At 43.0% G+C, this 23,225-nt stretch overlaps 3 protein-coding genes across 3 annotated transcripts in view; 1 reads left to right on the forward strand and 2 right to left on the reverse strand.

Moving 5' to 3' along the window:
* Positions 1 to 10,722, forward strand: part of PWP1 (PWP1 homolog, endonuclein) — a 41,159-nt gene extending 30,437 nt beyond the window's left edge. Inside the window, exons 11-16 of the mRNA XM_030215077.1 lie at positions 213 to 274; positions 2,056 to 2,167; positions 4,189 to 4,279; positions 8,957 to 9,078; positions 9,620 to 9,725; positions 10,511 to 10,722. Of these exons, the coding sequence (XP_030070937.1) occupies positions 213 to 274; positions 2,056 to 2,167; positions 4,189 to 4,279; positions 8,957 to 9,078; positions 9,620 to 9,725; positions 10,511 to 10,614 (597 nt within the window). The 3' untranslated portion in view covers positions 10,615 to 10,722. The remainder of the gene's footprint in view (positions 1 to 212; positions 275 to 2,055; positions 2,168 to 4,188; positions 4,280 to 8,956; positions 9,079 to 9,619; positions 9,726 to 10,510) is intronic.
* Positions 10,723 to 15,552: 4,830 nt separating this feature from the next.
* Positions 15,553 to 17,583, reverse strand: LOC115477846 (protein SSUH2 homolog). The gene has a single exon (XM_030214953.1). It carries the CDS (start codon positions 17,282 to 17,284, stop codon positions 15,755 to 15,757), a length of 1,530 nt encoding a protein of 509 aa, XP_030070813.1. The 5' UTR covers positions 17,285 to 17,583; the 3' UTR covers positions 15,553 to 15,754.
* Positions 17,584 to 20,173: 2,590 nt separating this feature from the next.
* LOC115477521 (protein SSUH2 homolog) lies at positions 20,174 to 21,707 on the reverse strand. Its single transcript, XM_030214445.1, has one exon. It carries the CDS (start codon positions 21,610 to 21,612, stop codon positions 20,275 to 20,277), a length of 1,338 nt encoding a protein of 445 aa, XP_030070305.1. The 5' UTR covers positions 21,613 to 21,707; the 3' UTR covers positions 20,174 to 20,274.
* Between the last annotated feature and the right edge of the window lie 1,518 nt (positions 21,708 to 23,225).

Raw genomic sequence — 23,225 nt, forward strand, 5'->3', positions numbered from 1 at the left:
TACCTCATGTGCACTGCTAGGCCCAGTGCCTTTACCAGAAAGTCAGGTGCTGTCACCATCTGTGTCCTCCCCGAGTTTCCCTTCAGCCCATGGCCTTAGTGATGCACAGCTTTGCTCCCAATCCTGATTCTCCCAGTCATGTTGGTGAGTGTGGATTTGACAGATGCTGTGTAGAATAAACCTCATGTCATGATTTTCTTATCGTTTTTCAGGTTCAAACGCTGCAGTTCCATCCATTTGAGGCCCAGACTTTGGTCTCTGGATCCTACGATAAGTAAGGAATATACACTAAGGATTCCTTTTCATCTTCATTGTATGATTTTTATAGGTTTAGCTGAAACCTTTACAGTAGTAGCTCAAACTTTTACATTAACAATAAATTTACATTCCGCCATATACCTTGCGGTTCAATGCAGGTTACATGATTAAAGAAGCAGGATATTACCTGGAATCAGGATAGATTTTTTTAAATAGATAAGTTTCTTAATCTGCCTACAGAATTAAGCATAACTTGTCAACAGTGTTTGAATTTCCTTCAATTTTATTTATAACATTTCTATTCTGCCTAAAATGAAAGCAGATTACATATGATACTTTGTAAAAGTACAAAGTCAAATATAGCAGGAAAATACCAGACAAGTCCCCCAATACCCACCCAAGCAAATTCATGGCCCTACCCACCATCGATACAATGCAGAAGTGATGATGGTGGAATTGTGGGGTTGTGTTGGTTTGTTGAGTACTGTGTTCCAGGAGGCCAGCTGTTTGTGGGGGGGGGGGGGGGGGGGGCAATGGCGTAGCAAGGGGGGGCGGGAGGGGCGGTCCGCCCCGGGTGTCAGCTCGGGGGGGGGGGGGGGTGCTCCCTGCCAGCTCCCCCCCCTCGGCGCATCGACACCCCCCCCCCCCGACCAGCTCCCGCACCCTACCTTTATAAAGAATATCGGAATCCCAGGCAAGGCGCAGTGCCTCGCGCCTGCCCTGCACGTAAAAGAAATGTGGACCGTCGGGCCTTCCCTCGCTCTATCTGTCCCGCCCTCTGCTGACGCAACTTCCTATTTCCGCAAGGGCGGGACAGACAGAGCGAGAGAAGGCCCGACGGTCCACATTTCTTTTACGTGCAGGGCAGGCGCGAGGTGCTGCCCCTCGGATTCCATTATTCTTTTTAAAGGTAGGGTGCGGGAGCTGGTCGGGGGGGAGGGGGTTGTCGATGCGCCGAGGGGGGTAGATGTCATCGTGCTGCACCCGGGGGGGGGGGGGGGTGCAACGGCGAACTGCCCCGCCCCGGGTGGCAGCCTCCCCTGCTATGCCACTGTGGGGGGGGGAGGGTGTTTGGTCACTTTTTAAAGCAATGTGATAAAAGTCTTTTGGGGAGGGGGGGGGGCAGCCAGTTTATAGCTGACTGAAAAAAAAAGAGAAGGAAGAGAGCAAAGGAGGGGAAATGACTGACAGATGAATGATTGGATGGATGTGTATTTATGATAACAGGGGTAGGTATGAGGAAGGAAGAGTGAGAGGCAGCATATGATTGAATTCCAGGTGGGAGCAGAAATATTAGACAAGCTCAAAGGGGGGGGGGGGTTCAACTGGGGGTCCCCTGAAACATGTAGTTGATCTGAAATTGCTATCTATGAATGTAGGTGGGATACACTTTGCTGTGAAGCACTTAAGAAAAGAGAATGGGTGGGAGAACTGGGCTGTTGGACGTAAAATAGAGAGAGGCAGGTAGAGATCAATTAAACAGGAAGGAAAATATGTCATTCAAGTTCTAAAATTAGATAAGGTGTCTGGACTATCAGGGGTTCACGTGAGATCCTTTTTCTCCTCATCTCTCCACCACCTCCTCTACTTCTTTTAGCTGGTTCCCATCTGGCACTGCTCCCCATGTTCTGGTTCTTCTCCAAGCTTACTCTCTCCTGCTGTGCCTCCACTTCCCTCCCCACCCACATTTTTCTAGTTTGCCCTACTCTGGTTTGTCACTTTATTCATTTACTTGATTTCTCTGGTGATGTGATATAAAGATGCTTCAGTGTGAATGAACTTTGAGTTTGCTCTTAGGTCTGCCATCCTGTACGACTGCCGAAACCCTCAGGGAAACCATTTCCGTTGGAGGTTCAGTGGGCACGTGGAAAGAGTTTCCTGGAACCATTTTTCTCCGTGTAATCTATTGGTAGGTATTACCTGTACCTTTCCATCCTTGTCTTCACCATGCAGATGTTACCGAGATACATCTCTTACTGTTGAGGCACTGGCTGACGTGGCTGTTTCTGCCCTTCCACCAGCAAATTGACAGGTCCCTTGACTTCCTTTCTGCACATTTTAAAAGAGGAGGGTTTTGTACACAGAGCTTAAGCATTTTGTTTCTTACTTTTGCTTCCCAACCTGTGGGTCCGTGATGCCATCACAGGAGGATAAGGGTGAAACTTTTCTATCAAAATGATAGGGACGATCAGATTAGTGGCAGGATGGCTTTTAGTCAGGCAGGATAAAAATCCTCTGCATACAAAATGCAATGTAAAATCTCATGGATAGAAATTCCATATGTAATTGGAAGTGTGATGGTTAGGGTATGTTACAGTCCACTAATCCAGGATAAAGCAGTGGACATTGAAATACTAGTAGACGTTAGAAAAGCAAGTGAAAGTAGCAGCACAGTAAAGGAACAAGGGGACGTAAGAATTGCCAGTACCGGTTCAGACCGAACATCCATCTTCGCCCAGGATCTTGCATTTTTCTGCCTTTTTGCATTTTGGTTTGGGCTTCCAAGGTGATGCTTTTAAACAAGGTTCATTTTACATACAAACCTTTAATCTTGGCCACTCCTGTTTTTGGTTTCTAACTAATTTCCTCTTTGTATCATATTCCCCCTTTTTAAAGTTAAATGCATCAACAGTAGTTTTCCTTAATGTCCTCCCTACATTCATTTTGTCAGGTTTGATCATGTTACAATCACTTGTGTTGTAGTGACACCACTCAAACAATTTTAATTTGCCTTATCATTTTGATGTAATTTATAACCTGTTTTCACAGTATCCCTCAGTGTGGCCTTCATGTACTGCCCTAACTGTTGGGGGCAGGAGGTACAGTGTGAGAGCTAAAGTGAGGGCATAGTAGGAGGTGGGTTTTATCTTTCAGAAAGTTGGTAATCCGATCTCCGAGAAGCAGCAGGAGGCAGTATTTGCATCTCCCTTTCAGCCCTTCCATTTTCCCCAATCCCTCCCCCTCCTGCTGCTGCTGCTGCAAAATCTCATTGAAGGAAGAAGGTTGGATCATCGTCATGTGGTAGGAGGAAAAGTTTCCTATTAAGTCCAGTGCCTTTTCTTGGCCAGATTAGTTGGGAGGCAGAGAGGGAGGAGTTTAGGGAACAAAAGGGGAATGAAAGGAAGGGTGAGAGTAGTGGGGCACAGAGAGGTGAGTGTGGGGATGGGGTTTGGTCTTGTAATGGTAAGAGAGAAGAAATGGGGGGGGGGGGGGGAAAGGGGTACAGAGGGGAAGAAAGATGGAGTTAGGGTTGGGACAGCATGGAAAGAAAGACAAGAGTGTGGGGTAAAAGGAAGGAAGGAGAGATGGTAGGCAGTGAGAGAAGTTCAGGGTAGAAGAAGAGAAGGAAAAGGGGCTGAGAGGAAAGTGTGGGATATGGTCAGTATAGGACAGCGAGGGAGTTTGGCAACAGGAGGGGAAGAGAAGGTAGTTGGGTGAGAGGGTGGGGGGAAGAGAGAGGAGGTACGTGGATAGCAGAATAGGAGACGGGAGTGTGGGTGAAGGGATGGGAGACCAGACTGAGTAGAAGTGCAAGGGATAATAGAGAGGGAGAGGAAGAAGCAGTTGGGTGCAGTTTACAGGCGTAAAGAAGATTGGGAAGGGATATGTTTGTTGGAGTCACGGAGTCCCAGTGTTTCTGCTGAGGGTGAGAACTGTTATGTTGGGGCCACCAAGCCTGTTTTGATTTTCATCGGAGCGGGAGGTGTTAGGTTGGGTCTGTTGCTGGAGATAATGGTGTTGGACCTACCAAGCCCCTCATGTTGTTTTTTTGAGGGTGGGGAATACTGTGTAGGGGCTACAGAGTCATTTCTTTTTGTAGAGGTTGAGTCCCTCTTGCTACAGTTACTAATGTGTTCTCTAGCTGTGAATATCCTGGCCTCGGTGAGGAGGGGAGTTATTAACGTGTGCTCTGGCTGTGATTAATCTTAGGCTAGCACAGAGGATGGCTTTTTGTACTGTCTTGATGCTCGCTCGGATAAGCCGCTGTTCACATTAAAAGCCCACGATGGAGAAATATCTGGTGAGTATTAGTTTGATTTGTTTGCATGTACAGTCGGAACTACCTCAGGATCTCTAGCCTGATTCCAGTGTTGATATAAGAAAATCCCTGCTGAGTCGCACTAAGTTCTATCAAGCCCAGCTTCATGTCTCTGACAGTGGCCAGATCTCAAAAGCTACTTTGGTTTCTCACAGCTAATATCTGGGAATGTGCAGTGGCGCTCCTAGGTTGTGTCTAATAATTTTTTATGGACTTTTCCTCCAGGAACTTTTCCAAACCTCTTTTGAATCCTGCTATGTTAGTCGCCTTGACCACATACTATGGCAACAAGATTCAACAGCTTAACAATGCACTATGTGAAAAACCGCCCAATCAAGGTCACAAGTATCTGGCGAAAGTAGTTAAATGTTTGGGCTTCTCCATCTGACACTCAAGGTTGTATTTAACAACGTAAAAACATTTATAAGTCTATAAAATTAGAGACCCAACACAGGGTCATATGAGGGGTAAACCTGTGGATAAATCAGCATATAAAAAAAAATATATAAATAATAACAATCTATACAAATAAAAAAATTACACTTAAATGAACAGTCAGTACTAATGTTTAATCAGTTTTGTAAATAATACAGATATAAGTAATAAATATAGGTAAAAATGGGAAAGACGTAACCCATCAATAAATATCTAGTGCAGGAACTGTCTTTCTTCTATGTTTGTGCAGCGCTGCGCAAGCTTTGTAGCACTATATAAATGCTAAATAGTAGTAGTAGTAGTACATTGTGTCCACTTGATTATATGCAAGGTTACTTCTAAATGAAAAACACTCATTACAAACATAAATATAAGAACATAAGCATAAAATGACAAAACGTACCAAAGTGAACATGTGCATTCAGGGTTCCAAAATGTTTCATGGGAACGGAGTCCGAAGTACTGAAAACAGACACAATAAACTATTGGTATTTTTGGGATCCCATTTCTATGAATAAGTCCAATATGTAGAGGCTAAAAGCAATACCCACGTATCTGCATTTGGAATGTGTGTCTTACCTGATAGCATATGAGACAGATCATAGCAACGTCCATTTAGAGGAATCGACAATGTCTCCTTTTTGAATATAAACAGTGGATGTGTTCCTGGCATAATTTAGTCCAAAAAATAAGTAATGAAAGTGAACGTAACATTTGAAAATACAATATAATTGGATATTCCTAACCCGCAGTAGCCTTGAGGAAGTTCAGTGTGGTTTACAATCAAGAGAACTAGGCATACCTAGGAAGGGATTACATTGTCAGCAAAAAAGAGCTAATAATTGTTCGGTAAAGACTACCAACAGCGATACTTGCCTATACACTTGTGTCTTAGAAAAAAAATCTTATAAAATCAAAATTTATAAAATATTTTGAATAAGTAAATTAAGGTGGAACTGAACACATTGCAAAGCTTATGCGTTCCAACCCTGAAAAACTGATTCACACTATCAGCCTGAAAAACGAAAGTCATGATTACAAAAACTGTGATAATGCTAAGAGAGATTCTTATATTAAAACTGAAAAACCATGCTGTGTTGTTAAACATTGCTATATTAATACTATGCACAGGACCAAACAGTTCATGTCTGTGTAAATTTCTGCAATGCGTCCACAGTATATATTCAAACTGGAAGGAGATATTGACGACTGTCAAAGCAGGCAGTGCTGCGATCTCTCAGACACTGTTTAGTAAGACGCACGTTCCAAATGCAGATATATGGTCATCATTTTTAGCCTCTACACGTTGGACTTATTCATAGAAATGGGATCCCAAAAGTGCTGCTAGTGTGATGTTTGTCTGTGTTTTCAGTACTTCAGACTCCATTCCCATGAAACATTTTGGTACCCTGAATGCACATGTTCACTGCTGATCTTTAATTTCCACGACTAACTTTGGTATGTTTTGTCATTTTATGCTGATGTTTTTTTTTTTTTTTTTTTCGTTTTGTTTCATTTGTACCCCGCATTTTTTCCCACTCATGGCAGGCTCAATGCGGCAGGCGATGGAGGGTTAAGTGACTTGCCCAGAGTCACAAGGAGCTGCCTGTGCCGGGAATCGAACTCAGTTCCTCAGGACCAAAGTCCACCACCTTAACCACTAGGCCACTCCTCCACTGCTTATGTTCTTATATTCGTGTTTATAGTGAGTTTGTTTTGTTTTATTTTTTTTTCATTCAGATATAACTTTACATATAATCAAACGGATACACTGTACTAGATATTTATTGATGGGTTACATCTTTCTGATTTTTACATGTAGCTATTATTTATGTCTCGATTTACAAATTGATTCAGTATTGGAGTTCATTTATGTTTGTCTTAAAATGAAATTGTTTTTATATTTATATAATTCTTTTTTTTTTTATATGTTGATTTGTCCACAGATTTACCCCTGATGTAGGCTGGTTCTCTAATAGACTTTTAAATGCTTTTATGTTTAGTTTTATTTAACATGTGGTCTGCCCCGTCTGACTGTACCTTCTTGTCTGCAGATGTTTCCCTCTCCTATCTGCTTGTTTAAAGTAGTAAATTTTAATGTTGCTTTACCCCCTCGGATAAGCAGTGTGAACCTTTCATCCAGTACTTGTCCAAATCTTTTCTAAACGCTATATGCTTTTACCACAACCCCTGGCAATGAATTGTACATTGATACTTTTGTTGTTGTTACATTTGTACCCCCGCGCTTTCCCACTCATGGCAGGCTTACATGGGGCAATGGAGGGTTAAGTGACTTGCCCAGAGTCACAAGGAGCTGCCTGTGCCTGAAGTGGGAATTGAACTCAGTTCCTCAGTTCCCTAGGACCAAAATAAAAATTAAGTTTGTGCTATTTGGTTTAAATGGACTGTCTTGTCCGTCATTCTTGAAAGACCTACAGCCAACTCATATTTATCCATTCCACTCATGATGTTACAGACTTCTGTCATACATGGACGTAGTTTGACTGTTTCATTTGGGGGGGCAAAAATGGGGCGGAGCATATTAGCATATTAATTTGCATATATATATATATAGTCAAATGAATATGCTAATATGAAGGAAGGAAGGGAAAAAGAGCTGGCTTTTTTGGGGAATATGTCAGAGATATCAAGCCAGCTCTTTCACCCTTCTTTCCTCTCTCCCCTGCCCCCCCCCATCAATCCCTGTTGTCCAACAATTCTTCTCTCTCCCCTGCCCCTCCTGTTTCTTTCCATCCCCTTCTCTTCCCCTCCCCATTCTATCCAGCGTCTCCCTCCCCCTTCAAAGCATCTCCCAAGAATGACAACATGGATGCAGCAGCTCACACAGGTTTGCTTGCTGTGTTTCTACGCCTATGAATTAGACACTCTGGTTTTAGAACAACTCAATATATTCATTCAATTTTCTGCAATGCCATAAATTAGGTCATGGTAAAATGATGAAGCAAAGCTTCTATTCTGCACATGGAGTACGGAGATATGCACAGTGTGCAAAAGAAATATCACAGCTGCTGGCACACACCGATCCACCGAATCAATAGTTGCAAATCAAGGGTCTCCCCAAATATCTGTAAATCAAATTTAAACCGGGATAAGGGTTAATTGTTTTCTACGAACAAACGAGATTCACGTGGGAATGGTTTTTTTTTGCAAGATTTTCTTCTCAACAGCAACGTTTGTCGTGTTGTCGAACTCCGTCCTTCGCTTCCTGAATCCTGCCCTCTCTCTGCGTCCCGCCTTCCTCTGATGTCATTTCCTTTGGGGCGGGCGGGATGCTGAGAGGATTCAAGAAGCGAAGGTCGGAGTTCAGCGTGGCTGCTTGCTTGCTGCTTTCCCACCCGCCCGTTCGCCGCTGCAGGAAAGAACTCGTCTTCATCGTTTGTGGGGGGCACTGCCCCCCCTCGCCCCCCCCAGTCTACACCTATGCTGTCATAGCTCCCCACCTGTCTCTTTTCCAAGCTGCTCATTTTGGTCACCCTTCTTTGCACCTTTTCTCATTCTTGTGTGTCAGTGTGTACTGTACCTTTTTCTTTCTGATTTGCCCCTCTCTCTCTCTCTTTCTGTTTTCTTTCTTTCTTTTTAATTCTTTTGTCCAGAATTGTACGCAATATTTAAGGTGCAGTACCTATCATCTGGAATTCAGATCTTATAAACTTTCCTGGGTCATGGAAGGAAAAGAATTTAAGTATTCAGTCACTCTATCATTTTCAGATGGTGTCTTCCCCAGGTCGCTCACTGGGGCTACATCAGGCTTATGGAACAGATTGCCATGGAGTTAGAAATGTTGACTGATTCTGTAGTTTTTAAGTGCCACAGTACATAAGTAATGCCACACTGGGAAAAGACCAAGGGTCCATCAAGTCCAGCATCCTGTCTCCGACAGCGGCCAATCCAGGCTTCAAGAACCTGGCAACCCCCCCCCCCCCCCCCCCAAAAAAACAAACAAACAAAAAAAAAACTTTTTAATAATGCTCAATGGACTTTTCCCCTAAAAAGAAAGCCAAAAACTGTAACAAAACTCTTACATCAGTCTGAGAAAGAGTATGTACTTATGATTATTTGAGACGGCTATACTGTAATCTAGGGTTTGATATGATGCCTTGCTGTGAGTGAGGGTCTATGGCAGAGCTTAGCTTCTGTCTCCGAGAGAGACTGTGCATGTAACGGTGAATAAGAACTAATGGATCTTCCCGTCTGTTTTTCTAGGGCTGGAATTAAGTAGCCAGGTCCAGGGATGCCTTGTTACCTGCTCTGCAGACAAATATGTGAAGGTTTGGGACATTCTGGGAGACAGACCAAGTCTGGTCCATTCTCGAGACATGAAAATGGTAGTGACACCATGATATAAGTCTGTTCTGATGATGTATTGAGCACATTTCTTTCATATGATGTATTGCTGCACTGTGGAACTAGTCTAACCTCTCCCTGGAATGTCTGTGATGGACGGTTGTAGCAGTTCACCATTTCCATAATCCACTCTGTGATGAACTGTAGGGTTCCTGCACTGTCCTTTTTTGTTAAACTGTACAGCGCTGCGTAACCCTAGTAGCGCTCTAGAAATGTTAAGTAGTAGTAATAGTAAACACCATCATTTCTTATTTCTTTCTTAACTCTGCAGTTTCCCTTGTCTGGACTCTCATACGTATTACTCCAAAACTTGATTTGTAGTATTGGAGAAGTTTTACTTTTTGTGTAATTGTCTCAGATTTGGTCAGGAAAACTTGTGAACAAAATTTGGGTGTGCATGAAAGGCTAATGTCCTTTGAATCTGCCTCGTGTTTGGACAGTCCATGACATGAATCTAATCCCCTTGGAATATTTCTTCTGGCTCTGAGTTTCTCTTCTCCGCTTTGCATGTTTCTTTTCCAGAGTGTTCTTTTCTGTAACGCCTGCTGCCCCGATCTACCATTTGTTTATGCCTTTGGGGGCCAGAAAGAAGGACTCAGAGTCTGGGACATAAGCAGTGTTTCTGCAGGTAAGGTCAATTATTACTCCTGCCAGAATCCTGTGCCAAAAGAAAATTAAAATTCTGCATAAAACTTTAAGTTTTGCGCACAAAATTTGCAAATTATTTCCAGCCCCGTCCCTCCCACCCACAGCATACCTCTTTTTTTTTTTTTTTTTTTACTGCCGCTCCCTCTCTCCAGACACCCCTGCAGTCACTTGAGGTAGGTGGAGCAAGAGCTGCATCGGGAGTACCTCTTCGGGGGCAGGGTTCTTTCGGTGGCAGGAAAGAACCCCACTCTTTCCTGCCCCGCTGCTCACTTTCTGGTGCTGTGATTTTTCAAAATGACCACTGAGAGTTCAAGCTTTAGTCTCGTGAGATTACCACTTGAAGTCTCGGCGGCCATTTTGAAAAAGCACAGCAGCAGCAAAAGAGTGGCGGCAGCGGGGCCGGAAAGAGTGGCCACTAGACCATCAGGGAGTGCCCAGGTAGGCTGGCTGGTGATAGGAGGAGAGTGGGGGGGGGGGGGGGGGGCGTCAGCTGTGTGGGCAGAGAGTTGGCCGAGTAGGCAGGGGGTCAGGATTCTGCGCGAAGGGGGAATTATGCACATATTCTGCACTCCGCAGTCCCGCAGAATTCTGGCAGGAGAAAATTACATACAAGCTTCTCCCTCTGCCACAGAGGATGCTGTACAGTAAGAGAGATCACTATCATTCCCCCCCCCCCCCCAGAAGGGGAGCATTCACTAATCGAGGCGCCATCCTCTCCACCCTGCCAGTCAGTCTCTGCTGCTTTACTTGTTATTTCTGTTGCAGTGCAAGAAGTATTTGGAAGTCGCAAGAGACTGACGGTCCACATGGCTTCTTCGGATCCTGTAGCCAGTACATCCTACAGCATGGACTCAGCCATGGAATCATGAAAGAACGTGGGACACGTTTCCTAATTACCAGTTGGGTCCAGCCTTTTTGTATGTCATCTTCATTTTGTTCTTCTCTGTGATTAAAATGTAATCCAGTGAGAACCGCAATACATTGTACAAGCCTTACAATTCTTAACAAACGGATCTTTTCCAGGTGAAAAGTAACAAAATGGTTGCACAGGAAGAGGCCAGCTGATTATACTGAACAGCGTTTCTCAGGTGCTGCCTGTGTGACTTCTCTATGACTCACTTCAGATCTATTTAAAGGGACTGATTCTTTTTAATGTAATTATTGTAGAAAAGTCTGGAAGTTCTATGTGGCATGTTGAATACATAGATTATTTCAGTGGTTCCCAAACCTGGTCCTGGAGGCACCCCCTGCATGTCCACAATGAATATTCATGAGAGTGATTTTGCATGCAGTGGAGGCAGTGCATGCATATTTCATGAATATTTATTGTGGGTATTCTGAAAACCTGACTGGCTGGGGGGTAATTTTATATAGATAATGTAAAGTACTTAAGTGTTGCCATACTGGGACAGACCAAAGGTCCATCAAGCCCAGCATCCAGTTTCCAACAGTGGCCAATCCAGGTCACAAATACCTGGCAAGATCACCAAAAAGCGCGGACTGTGTTACAACAATTCCGTGTACAGTCGCCCTTATAGAACAGAGCGTAGGTCGGCATTTAGTCGCCTGTCTTTAGGCAGAGCACTTACTGGCTCGATGGTTAGTGTTAGGTGTGTAAATGTGCACAAGTGCTGGGTACGCCCTCCCCCCCCCTGCAGTTACATGTGATAGATTTTGGGCGTGCAACTTATAGTGACTAATGTCAATTATGTACATAGCAGCTTATGGTAACTAATTAGTTTTTAATTGTTACATTAAATTACCTGTGGAACTGACACTATTCTATGAGCTGCAAGCACAGATTTCGCATGCTAAGCGTAAATTTTGGTGCACAGGTTTATTATTAACCGTGTTAACCATTTTTGTAGGGGAAAGGAGGGGCAGATGCTTACAGGCCCACTTTCCTTCAGAAGCTTTGAAAGCACAAGGATGCATCCACTTTATTTGGAGCAAAGTGCTTGACTCAGCTGTCCCAATGGTCAAGAACAGCTCAAGTCTTCGGACACCGTGTGAACAGCGAGAGGTGCCAGTTGCAGGAAATAGATTGCACTGACTCCTTTCTGTTGTCCTATGGAGTCTTTCTTTATCCACACAGCTGTACTAGCTCTGCCTGCTGCTGCCTGTTTACATTGCTGGGAAGATTTTTCTTTAATGTTGCAGCAAGAGAGGAGGTGCTGCCACTTGTCTTTAAGCTCTTACTTGGTAATTTGGTGGTTATTGGCAGAACATTTTCAGATTTTTAGAAACAATTTCCTGAGTTCTGGGTGGCTTATTTCAGTTCATTTGAGATTTTTGTTTCTAATTTAACATTTTAATATGCATTACAACTCTTATTAATGTGCAGAAATCTATTGGGTTTATGCCTGTCCTAAGGTGTGCTAACAAATGTGTATCCTGATCTGGTAATAGTCTAGAGGAGACGCTATCACAGTATTGGTTAAAGAGACCAAACCGTCTTTCTAAACCAAGGTTTAACGTTCCTGATACTACATAGTTGACGTCAAACACTTCTAGTAACTTCTAGAATATGTGATTTCAAATTTAGATTTGCCTCCACCAGGCCGTCCACTAAAAACTAGAAAAGATAGGGTCAGAAATGCTCACAAGAATGTCTTCAGCATTATCTGTGTGAAGTGTCAAAATCCACTCAAACAGCTGCTAGACAGGAGTTGGCCATTTACCACATTGAGTACACCCATAGTGGGGGGGAGGGGGCATAAGGCTAAAAGTGATCAGTGTGTACATAAACACCTACCTTATCCTGTATGATGAGATTAGCCAATGCCCTTAGAACGATTCTGAAGGATAAGGGTGACCACAGTGGGGGAACAGAAATCTACAGCCATTAAAAAAAGAATAATATCAATCACACACAGACCCCTAAAAGCCAATTTCAAGTAGTCTTCAGTAACAAGTGATGTTTAAATTGAAGAGAGAAATCTGGCAGGATTAACCCTGCATCCTCCCCCATCTTCAGCTCTCAGGAGATGATCCATGAGACTGACCTAGGACACCCTTGGAGAATCCCCTGTATCTGTTCAACTCCTTTAGAAACTGGTTGAATGCATTCCGTAAGATGGAGGTCTATAGATGGCTTTTTAAGCAGTGATTGAACTATGCCACTCTCTAGTACACAAAGAAGTTAAATATTTATAATTAGATCAACCCAGACTGCAAACCTTTCCTTCATCAGTTTGGTAGGATGGCTTGGGGAAATGTTGCTCACCTCAGTCTTTGCGATGTGATGGAAAATCTTCCAACTTCTATCTGACAGTAGCACCAGCTCATTTACCGTACATGCTTGACAAACATTTTCTCCAGACCCAGAGGCATCTCAGCTCAAGTTTTGGAAACCTTTTGTCCAAATAAGGGTAGGAACCTCTCACAGGTTCTGTGCCATCCAGCTCAGCTGCTCCTTCCTGTGCTATTTATAGGGAGCAATTGTCAATTTCCAATGGGTTCTGAATCCTTTCCAAGCTTGTTTGGTGATCCTGAGCTTAGATGTACCTGTCCCCTGAGTCCTAGGTCACTGTGTTAAAATCTTCTGGTGCCTCATTTTGCCACACAGGTGCTGGTAACAAAAATAGTGACAGAATTTAAGCACGATGGTAAAGGGCAAAATGCAACTATGAATATCTGTGTGTGGTGGTGGTGGAGGGGGGGGGGGTTTGAGGGCAGTAAGTAGAGTAGATTGGAGAGGGGAAGTAGCCTGTGTGAAGGCCTAATGATAAAAAGAAAACAACATGCTGCATTAGAAGGTCAGAAAGGGGAGAAGACTACATGGAAATCTGAAGAAGAGTTTAGTTTATTAAAATTTAATATACTTCCTTTAACAAGGCCAAAGCGGTGTACGAGACGAGGAAAGATGGACAGCTATGGCTGTGATCCATTCTTCCATAAAACCACTTTCCTGACTGACTTAGCTCTGTCCCCCACTAATGAGTGGTGAAGGGAGTGGAGCTGCACAATGGGGAGCGTGTGTGTTTGGGGGAGGAGGGTATGGATATTGAAGGGAAATAGCCATATTCACAGCTAGAACGTTGAGGACTGTTGAGCTTACCTGGCTGGCAGGTGGGTTTCCATACCCAAGAGCTCCTGTCTTTTTCACTGTTTCAATACAAGTGACCACAACCTACAAATATTCCAGTTTTCTCTATGGACAAGCAAGATATTATCAGCCACACATCTGGGTGTCATCATCCCTGAGGACACCTGATTGGACCCTCTGTCCCATAGTCCAGAAGATACTGGAAATATCTTTCTGCGTGCGCGCAGCCTGTCCCCATTATGACTAATGTCCCACCTCCTCAGTCTGCTTCATCTTCTCTGCAAGACAGGATCAAATCTCTCTCTCTCTCTCTCTCCACATAGGAGGCAGTTCACATGCATGGCCAAAGAGTTTTCTGAACTCTGGGAGAGAGAATCCGATGAAGTGCCATCAGGGTGATGTTACCCATATGTGTGGCTAATTTCTCCTGCTGTCCACAGAGAACCTCCATTACAGGTAAGTAACTTCTATGACCAATATATGAGACCCATGACACCTGTGAGGGTCTCTAATGAAGAGTCACTCTTCAGCTGTCTGTGCTGTACCTTTGCTTTTATGTGTACAAGTGTGATGCTTGTCTGGGGACTGATGAGGAAATAAATTCAGGAATAACGGAATCTCGCTAGTCTACATCTGCCATTCTGTGCCCTAAGTAGGAAGAACTTCAAAGAAAACAGGATTTTGTTTTGCCAGCTCATTTCATTATTCTGTTACCACAATGTAAGCTTCCTGTGTCCAACTACACCTGCTGGGTATTGCCTTGATTGAACCTCATCATCGAGAAGGTTAATAAACCTTAAATACACAAAATAATGTAGTTATGGATTTACTGCTGCTTGAGGATGAAAATGTCATGGGACTCTTTCCAAAAGGTCTTTATTTGATTGCTCTGGTTATAAATTCTGCCCATACAGTGGCCGGACATCTGTGCAGGATGCCATGGCTTGAAATCTTTCTACCTAGGGGATTGTTTAGGTCAGTGACAAAAGCCCATATAGCTTTGATGTTCAAATGTGGGTGTTGCCATTTTACCTGCACAGATGACAGCTGCTAATATACAGGGATACTTTGTATGCACATACCTTAAAAATTACCCACAACGTATGTATGTAACTTGCAGCGGTGTGTGGAATATTAAAAATTCCCTCTATGAGGGCAATTTATCAAAGCCAAAGCCATTCCTGCAGATAAAACATTCCACAATGACATAATTTACTTGCATTTAGTGGACACAGGCTGGAGAATGAACGTTTGCATTTTTGTATTGGAGAAAGGAGGTGCATGAGTTTGCAGGGCCCATTTTCCTTTCTCAGTTTTGAAAACAACATGACACATCCACTTTCATAAGAACATAAGAATAGCCATACTGGGTCAGACCGTTGGTCCATGTAACCCAGTATCCTGCTTCCAGGTCACAAGTACCTGGCAGAAACCCAACTAGTAGCACCGTTCCATGCTACCAATCCCGGGGCAAGCAGTGGCTTGTCCATCTCAATAACAGTCTATGGACTTTACCTCCAGGAACTTGTCCAAACCTATTTAAAACCCAGATACGTTAACCACCGTTACCACATCCTCCAGCAACGAGATCCAGAGCTTAACTATTCTTTGAGTGAAAAAATATTTCCTCTTATTTTTAAAAGTATTTCCATGCAGTTTCATTGAGTGTCCCCTGGTCTTTGTACTTTTTGAATGAGTGAAAAATCGATTCACCCGCCACCCTTTCACACCACTCGGGATTTTGTAGACCTGATTTGGAACATTGATGTAACATGAACAGCTATAACGTGACTACAGCCGTGGGAAGTTGTTGGCAGTTCTGCTCTCAGTTCTTAGCCTTTCAAACCTAGCTAAAAGCATGAACCGGGAAGGCAACGGTTTGATCAGATTTTTATTTTGCAGTGCAAGAGATGGAGCAGGCACCCCCTCCTTAGGACTTGTATAACTTTCTGATCATTGGATTAGGGTGAGACTAAGCAAGATGGTAAACAGGAAGTACTTCGACTCGGATAATCAATGCAGTAAACAGAGTTTTTAATTCCATACACAAAGAATTTTCTATCCTTTTTCCAGTGATAGCAAACAGAGGTGACAGGAACTGCTTTTAGGCAATGTCGTTGCCATAAGATCTGGCAGTTAGGACCTGAGACTCGCTCACTTATTTCTACAAACACCTGTGAAGCTTTGTTAATACCTTCTTCTGGAAAAGAGCTGATTGGGCTCACCCTTCTGCCGTCTTCCTCGTACAGAATTTCTCCTTTGGCCTCAGCTAGCAGATGGTGAGGGATCTCCAGTGTGGTAAAAGTATGCTGGTACATAATGTTTCTATATTCCACCTGCAGTTCTTTGAAGTAACAGCAAAATCCTTGACCGATGCAGGATGGGCAGGAGAGTTGGGCTGTGCCCAAACACGTTGCACATATGAGAAGCTGCCTGCCTTGGCAGACTGTACAGATTCTCCTAAACCAAGTTTTTCCAGTGCCATGACAGCGCGTACATCTCGTGGTACCAGTGTTGAAACACACTTTGCAAGGTACACACCTTTTGCCCTCACATTCAGGGCATAGCTGTGCTTCATCAGTGTGTGGGATCCTCACACACTTGATCTCATTTTTAAACATCTCGTAAGGAGAAACGGATATGTCCCATGGATCCAAGGTCCTCCCCTTAATAGGGTAATCAAACGCATGAGTGCCATATGGTTCAAATTTAGAATTCACAGAACGGCTCTCTATAAAACTTTCCAGCCTGTAAATAAAGACCACCACTGAGGTCACCGCGTGGAAACTCGTTTCTCTAGCTGCCTTTTTCCGATAGGAGGGTCGGGTGCATACCCACTTCAGTAACGCAGCTCGGATTTGATATTCTGACAAAGGAGAAAACTGGGCTGCACAAAAAGCTTCTTTACCGGCTTTACGTGATTCCTTGCCCCTCTTTGTCAGAGGTTTTGATGGTGATAATGGACATGGTGGCACAGATGTAGACTGTTGGCTTAGTAATGGCGAGCGATTTATTGATGGTGGTAAAGGTGTGGACTGTTGTTGGCTAAGTGATGGTGAGTAATTTCTTGATGGTGGTCCAGGTGTGGACTGTTGTTGGCTTAGTGATGGTGAGTAATTTCTTGATGGTGGTCCAGGTGTGGACTGTTGTTGGCTTAGTGATGGTGAGTAATTTCTTGATGGTGGTCCAGGTGTGGACTGTTGTTGGCTTAGTGATGGTGAGTAATTTCTTGATGGTGGTCCAGGTGTGGACTGTTGTTGGCTTAGTGATGGTGAGTAATTTCTTGATGGTGGTCCTGACTGTAGACTTGAATATTGTGATGGTAGTGCTGTTGACCTTGGAGATAAATATGGTGCTGGTCTTAGTTTCTTCATATTGCTTGGATGTGGAGATGGACGTAGCGGTGGATAACTTAAGATAGAAGGTAAGTTTTCCACACCTGATAAAGACTTGTCAAAATGATCCAGTGCCTCTTGCATGGCCTTTTGCATGTTGATGTTTTCATGGGCCAGAAATTACTACATGGTGTGACAAAGACTACAAGATTTGTTCCATCCCATTTTTCCCAGGAAAACTGCTGTTCACGTCAGTGTGAACAAAGGGATCAGTGTGCCTGTTGTGTTCTTTTTCCCCATCAGAACTTGGAATGTGATTAAATGCTGAGAATTCCATTGATGTCACAGGTGTGACCTGATGTCGTGGAATCATTAAATGCTGGTAAATATGGATGGGAGGCTGTGCAGATATATAAGCACATAAACTTGCCATACTGGGACAGACCGAAGGTCCATCATGCCCAGTATCCTGTTTATAACAGTGGCCAATCCAGCTCACAATTACCTGGCAAGATCCTAGAACAGTAAAACAGGCTTTCTGCTGCTTATCCTAGAAATAAGTAGTGGATTTTCCCAAGTCCATCTTAATAATGGCTTATGGACTTTTAGGAAATTATCTGAGCCTTTCTTAAGCCCTGTTAAGCTAACTGCCTTTACCATATTCTCTGACAACAAATTCCAGAGTTTAATTACTCACTGAGTGAAGAAATATTTTCTCCAGTTCATTGCATGCCCCCTAGTCCCAGTATTTTTGGAAAGAGTAAACAAGCGATTCACGTCTACCTGTTCCACTCCACGTTTTATTTTATAGACCTTTATCATATCTCCCCTCAGCCGTCTTTTCTCCAAGCTGAAGACCTCTAGCTGCTTCAGCCTTTCCTCATAGGGAAGTCGCCCCACCCCCTTTATCATTTCTGCCGCCCTTCTCTGTACCTTTTCTAATTCTGCTATATCTTTTTTGAGATGCGGTGACCAGAATTGCACACGGTATTCGAGGTGCGGTCGCACCATGGAGTGATACAAAGGCATTATTACATCCTCATTTTTGTTTTCCATTCCTTTCCTAATAATTCCTGACATTCTATTTGTTTTCTTAGCCGGTGCTGCACGCTGAGCAGAGGATTTCAACGTTTCATCATCAGTGACACTGTTTACACGTGTGAAAGTGAAAGCAGTGATTGTAGAAAAGCTGCAGCTTACATTGAGTAGACTCGCAGGATGCACAGTTTGCAAGGAGTTTTTATTTATTTTATTTTAGTTACATTTGTACCCCACGCTTTCCCACTCATGGCAGGCTCAATGCGGCAGGCAATGGAGGGTTGTGACTTGCCCAGAGTCACAAGGAGCTGCCTGTGCTGGGAATCGAACTCAGTTCCTCAGTTCCCCAGGACCAAAGTCCACCACCCTAACCACTAGGCCACTCCTCCACTCCTAGTGTATTCTGCAGGTGATTTTGGGCAGGCCTGTAACATACTGGTATACATGGATTTCTTATTTTGCAATATTAGTACATGTATATTTCAAAAAAAGTCCCCTGTCAGCATTACCCCCCTGGTTCCCCTTTTTTTTCCCTTCTCCCCTCATACTATTATTTAGTCTAATAAATTGATTTTGTTAACTGCCCTGAAGGCCTTTTCCTAGGGTGGTATATCAAACCTTAAATAAACTTGAAACGTCAGCTCCAAGTTGTACAGAAGTGTTAGTTGACTGTTTGGACCTCAGGGTGAGGGGTGGAATTGTGGTAATCTCTCCAGCACTTAAATCCACCTTCCCAATCCAAAAATTTGAATTTTGGATCTTGGCTTCTGACTTGTCTCCTCTGCAAATGCTCTTTTGGAATAGTAACAGCCCTTAAATGGCATTAGTTGCTCTCATAACAGGACTTAAGCGCTTTTCTCTGAATTTAGCGCCTATGTGCTGTAGCTCATAACAAAATGGACGCGTGTACGTGGAGGAGTCAAGGTCTTGCAGCTGCACATGTAAATTGTAGTAATTCTGTCACACATGCAACAACTTTACATTACAGCAACTGTGACATGGCGTATAAGCACCTAAGGTTAGCTGTGCAGACCCTGACGCCCTCTTCTATATTGTCGCACACAATTTCCGTCATAGAACTGGTGCTATGTACCTTTTATGCATCATCGCACTTCAGCCCTCCCTTACCACCTATAGCTGTAGTGTGCTGCATGTCCATTGCAGATACTATGCAAATCTTTAGTTGAAACTTAAATGCAGTACCTGCACATTGTGCTAATTGAAATAAATACTTAGCTGCAGGAAGAAGCAATTCAGGCACATCATATTATGTCAATGTGGTCGCCCAAGTATACGTGCAGAAGTGAAAAGGTGTACGTGAAACTTAAAACTTAATGTTCATTCTATCATCCTATATATCAATTAATGCTGTAATTAATGATAACTCCAGAAATTACACCTCACTTCAGATATTGCATGGCAGCTTGTTCCTCAGTGGTGGGTAATTCTTTAAGACGCTGGCGTCATATAAGCATGTAAGTGACAATAATCTAACAACGCTCCATCTAAGTATGCATACATATTGGATAGCGTGCATTTTGCAGATGAGTCTGGGAAAAGTGTGAGTATGTAACTTGCAGAATACTAATTCTATAAACCGTGTTCACAATTTGACTCTTAGAGCTGGATTCGTTAAATGGCATGTAAAAATCAGCAAATACTATAGTCACACTGGGGTAACACTACGTCCTGGTTTCAGTTTATTAACATAAATGGTATATAGAAATTACACCTTGGAGTTATAGGGAAAATGTTCCATTTAGTTTTACTTGTTTTTGTGGTAATGATCCTTCCTACTGATCTTTTTATCATGTTTTTTATTGATTGCATTTTATTCTACTTTTTAAAAGTTTCTAATGTTTGTCTGTTGTGGTTTTTTTTTTTTTTAGCTTATTTTCATTGAATTCTTTTTGGGTTTTATTTTATCTTGTGCATCATAACTGGAATTCTAGTCTCTAAATTTGAACACAAACAAATAAATGACTGCACAGAAATGGATGGGTTTTACATAAGTAAAGAAATTAAATCCTGAAATTTACTTTTATTTTTCAGTTGAAGAAGCTGCTAAAACAAAATTTTTCACATGCATTATATCAGGCTGGAGTATATCACCAGCAGCCTGGTAAGCAGAACATACTCTGATCTGGATAATCAGGGCAGTAAACAGAGTTTTTCATTCCATACAAAAAGAAAAGTCCAACTTCTGTAGTCCACTGATAGTAGACTCGGGTGACAGGTACTGCTTTCAGGTAATGTCTCTGCATTAAGATCTTGCAACCAGGATCCACTGTGCTCTTACTTATTTCCACAAACATTTGGGAAGCTCGATTAATTTCCTGCTCGGAGAAAGTGCTGAGTGGGCTAACTCTTTCTGAATCATGTTGATAAAGGATTTCACCATCTGCTTGTTCTATTAAGTGGTGGGGAAGCTCCAGTGAAGTACAGATATGCTGATGAATGCTGGTCTTAAATTCAACTTTTAATTCTGTGAAGTAAAAATGAAACCCTATTCCACTGCAGGATGGGCACAAGTATTTGGCCTCCCCTGTGCATTTCTTACATGTGACTAATTGTCCTCCTTGGCAGATGTGGCAGGTTTTTCCTAAACAGTTTCTCCCACTGCCACGACAGGCTGAACAACGAACGATGCCTTTTGAAAGACACCCATCACATGAAACCCACTTGGTCCCACTACACTCAACGCATGTCTTCGTCTCCTCGCTGTATGGCATACGCAAGTACTTGATCTCATTATGGAACATTTGAGTTGGTGCTGTGGCTATTTCCCAGGGATCCATCTGCCATTTGTCAGTGGGGTCTTCGTGCATGCAGGTGCCAAGGTATTGGCGCTGATGAGTCACAGAACGTTCCTCTATAAACGTTTCTAATCTGTACATATATACAATTGTAAAATCTACTACCGCAAATATCATCTCTCTTGCTGCTCGTTTCCGATAATAAGATTTTGTGGACACCCACTGGAGCAAAATCATTCTAATCTGTTCTTCTGACAAAGGCAAGAAGCGGACAGGAAGAAAGACTTCTTGAATTTTTTGAAGCGCTTCCTTTTCTCTCTTTGCCAAAGGTTTTGATGATGGAGGTGTTAGTTGCCTGAGTTGCAATGGTCGTGATGGAAAGGTTTCCTGTAGAGATTGTGGTGACCTCAGTCGTGGAGCTGAATGTGGTGGTGGTGGTGGTGGTGGTGGTGGTGGTGATGATGACGATGACGATGATGACGACGATGATGATGATCTTGGCCGTGGCTTGGACTGCAGAGTTGAATATGGTGATGATCTTTGCGATGACAGTGGTGTCAGTTGTACTACTGAACGCAGAGATGGACATGATGATGCAAATGGTGATAGATCATATGGATAACTTAAGATATAAGGTAAATTTTCAACACCCGATAAAGACTTGTCAAAATGATCCAGTGCTTCTTGCATTGCGATGTATTCATTTGCCCAGTTCTGTAATACAAATTATTATATGGAGGTAGAATGGGTACTTAGTTTTCCTTCCATTTTTTTCCCAGGAGAAGGTTGTGAAGGAAGTATCACAATGTTTCATCTTCGTGCATCAGAACTTAGAACTCAAGACAGATACCGAAGATTCCACTGATGTCACAACCAAGATTTAGAGGACAGAAAACCTGGAGCTGTTTATAGTTGACGAAAATGAATCCTGTTCTGGCCAAATGAAGGACAGCATGGTTCCATGGTGAAGCGGAAAGGGGGGGGGGGGTCTTTAATAAAAATGGAAAGCAGAGCCTAATAAAGTACATAGGGATGAGCATAAGCATTGAAAGGTTAGATTTAAAAAAGTAATCGGAGGTAAGAGACACTTTGAAAGGAAGCTTCTGCTAGTGGGAAAAACTAATTCTAAAAACTTTCCCAAATACATCTGAAGCAAAACGCATAAGGAAGTTAATTGGACCACTGGATGACCAAAGGGTAAAAGGAATGATCATAGAGGATAAGAGCAGAAAAACTAAACAATTTCTTTATCTCAGTCATTACTGAGGAGGATATTGAGTTCATACCTGCATTGGAAATCTTCTTTAACTGATAATTTGGAATAAAGAAAATCACTGTAAATCCGAGAGGATCTAATAGATCAAATTAACAACTAAAGTGCAACAAATTACCAGGTTTGGATGGTATTCACCCCAGAATTCTGAAAGAAATCAAACATGTCATTTCTAACCTGCGACTATTAATCTGTAACCTGTCATTTAAAATGGAACAATAGCTACTACTTAACATTTCTAGAGTGCTACTAGGGTTACGCAGCGCTGTACAAATTAACAATAAGGACGGTCCCTGCTCGGAAGAGCTTACAATCTAAAGGACGAAATGTCAAGTTGGGGTAGATAAGTTTTCTGAGAGGAGGTGTAGTGATTAGGTGCCGAAGGCGACATTGAAGAGGTGGGCTTTGAGCATTAATTTGAAGATGGGTAGGGAGGGGGCACGGCGTATGGGCTCAGGGAGTGTGTTCCAGGCATGGGGTGAGGCGAGATAGAAGGGACGGAGCCTGGAGTTGGAGGTGGTGGAGAAGGGTACTGAAAGGAGGGATTTGTCTTGAGAGCGGAGATTACGGGTAGGGACGTAAGGGGAGATGAGGGTAGAGAGGTACGGAGGGGCCGCAGATCGAGTGCATTTGTAGGTGAGTAAGAGAAGCTTGAACTGTATGCGGTATCTGATCGGGAGCCAGTGAAGTGACTTGAGGAGAGGGGTGATATGAGTATATCGGTTAAGGCGGAAGATAAGACGTGCGGCATAGGAATGGAAGTTGGCCAATGTGACGCTGATTTTTAAAAAGAGCTCCAGGGATGACCCAGGAAACTACAGACTTGTGAGCCTAGCATGGTGCAGGATGAAATGATAGAACTTATTTTTAAAAAGAAAATTACTGACCATATAGCCACATGGCATAATGGGAATTAGTGAGCAGGGTTCCGTAATTTATTAGATATTTTTGTTGAAGGTGTAGTAAAGGTGAGACATTTGATGTGGAAGGGTATTTTCAAAAGAATGTCCAAGTCAGAGAAAGAAACGTT

This window comes from Microcaecilia unicolor, chromosome 9 (assembly GCF_901765095.1).
Source record: "Microcaecilia unicolor chromosome 9, aMicUni1.1, whole genome shotgun sequence".
In the NCBI taxonomy this organism is placed as follows: domain Eukaryota; kingdom Metazoa; phylum Chordata; class Amphibia; order Gymnophiona; family Siphonopidae; genus Microcaecilia; species Microcaecilia unicolor.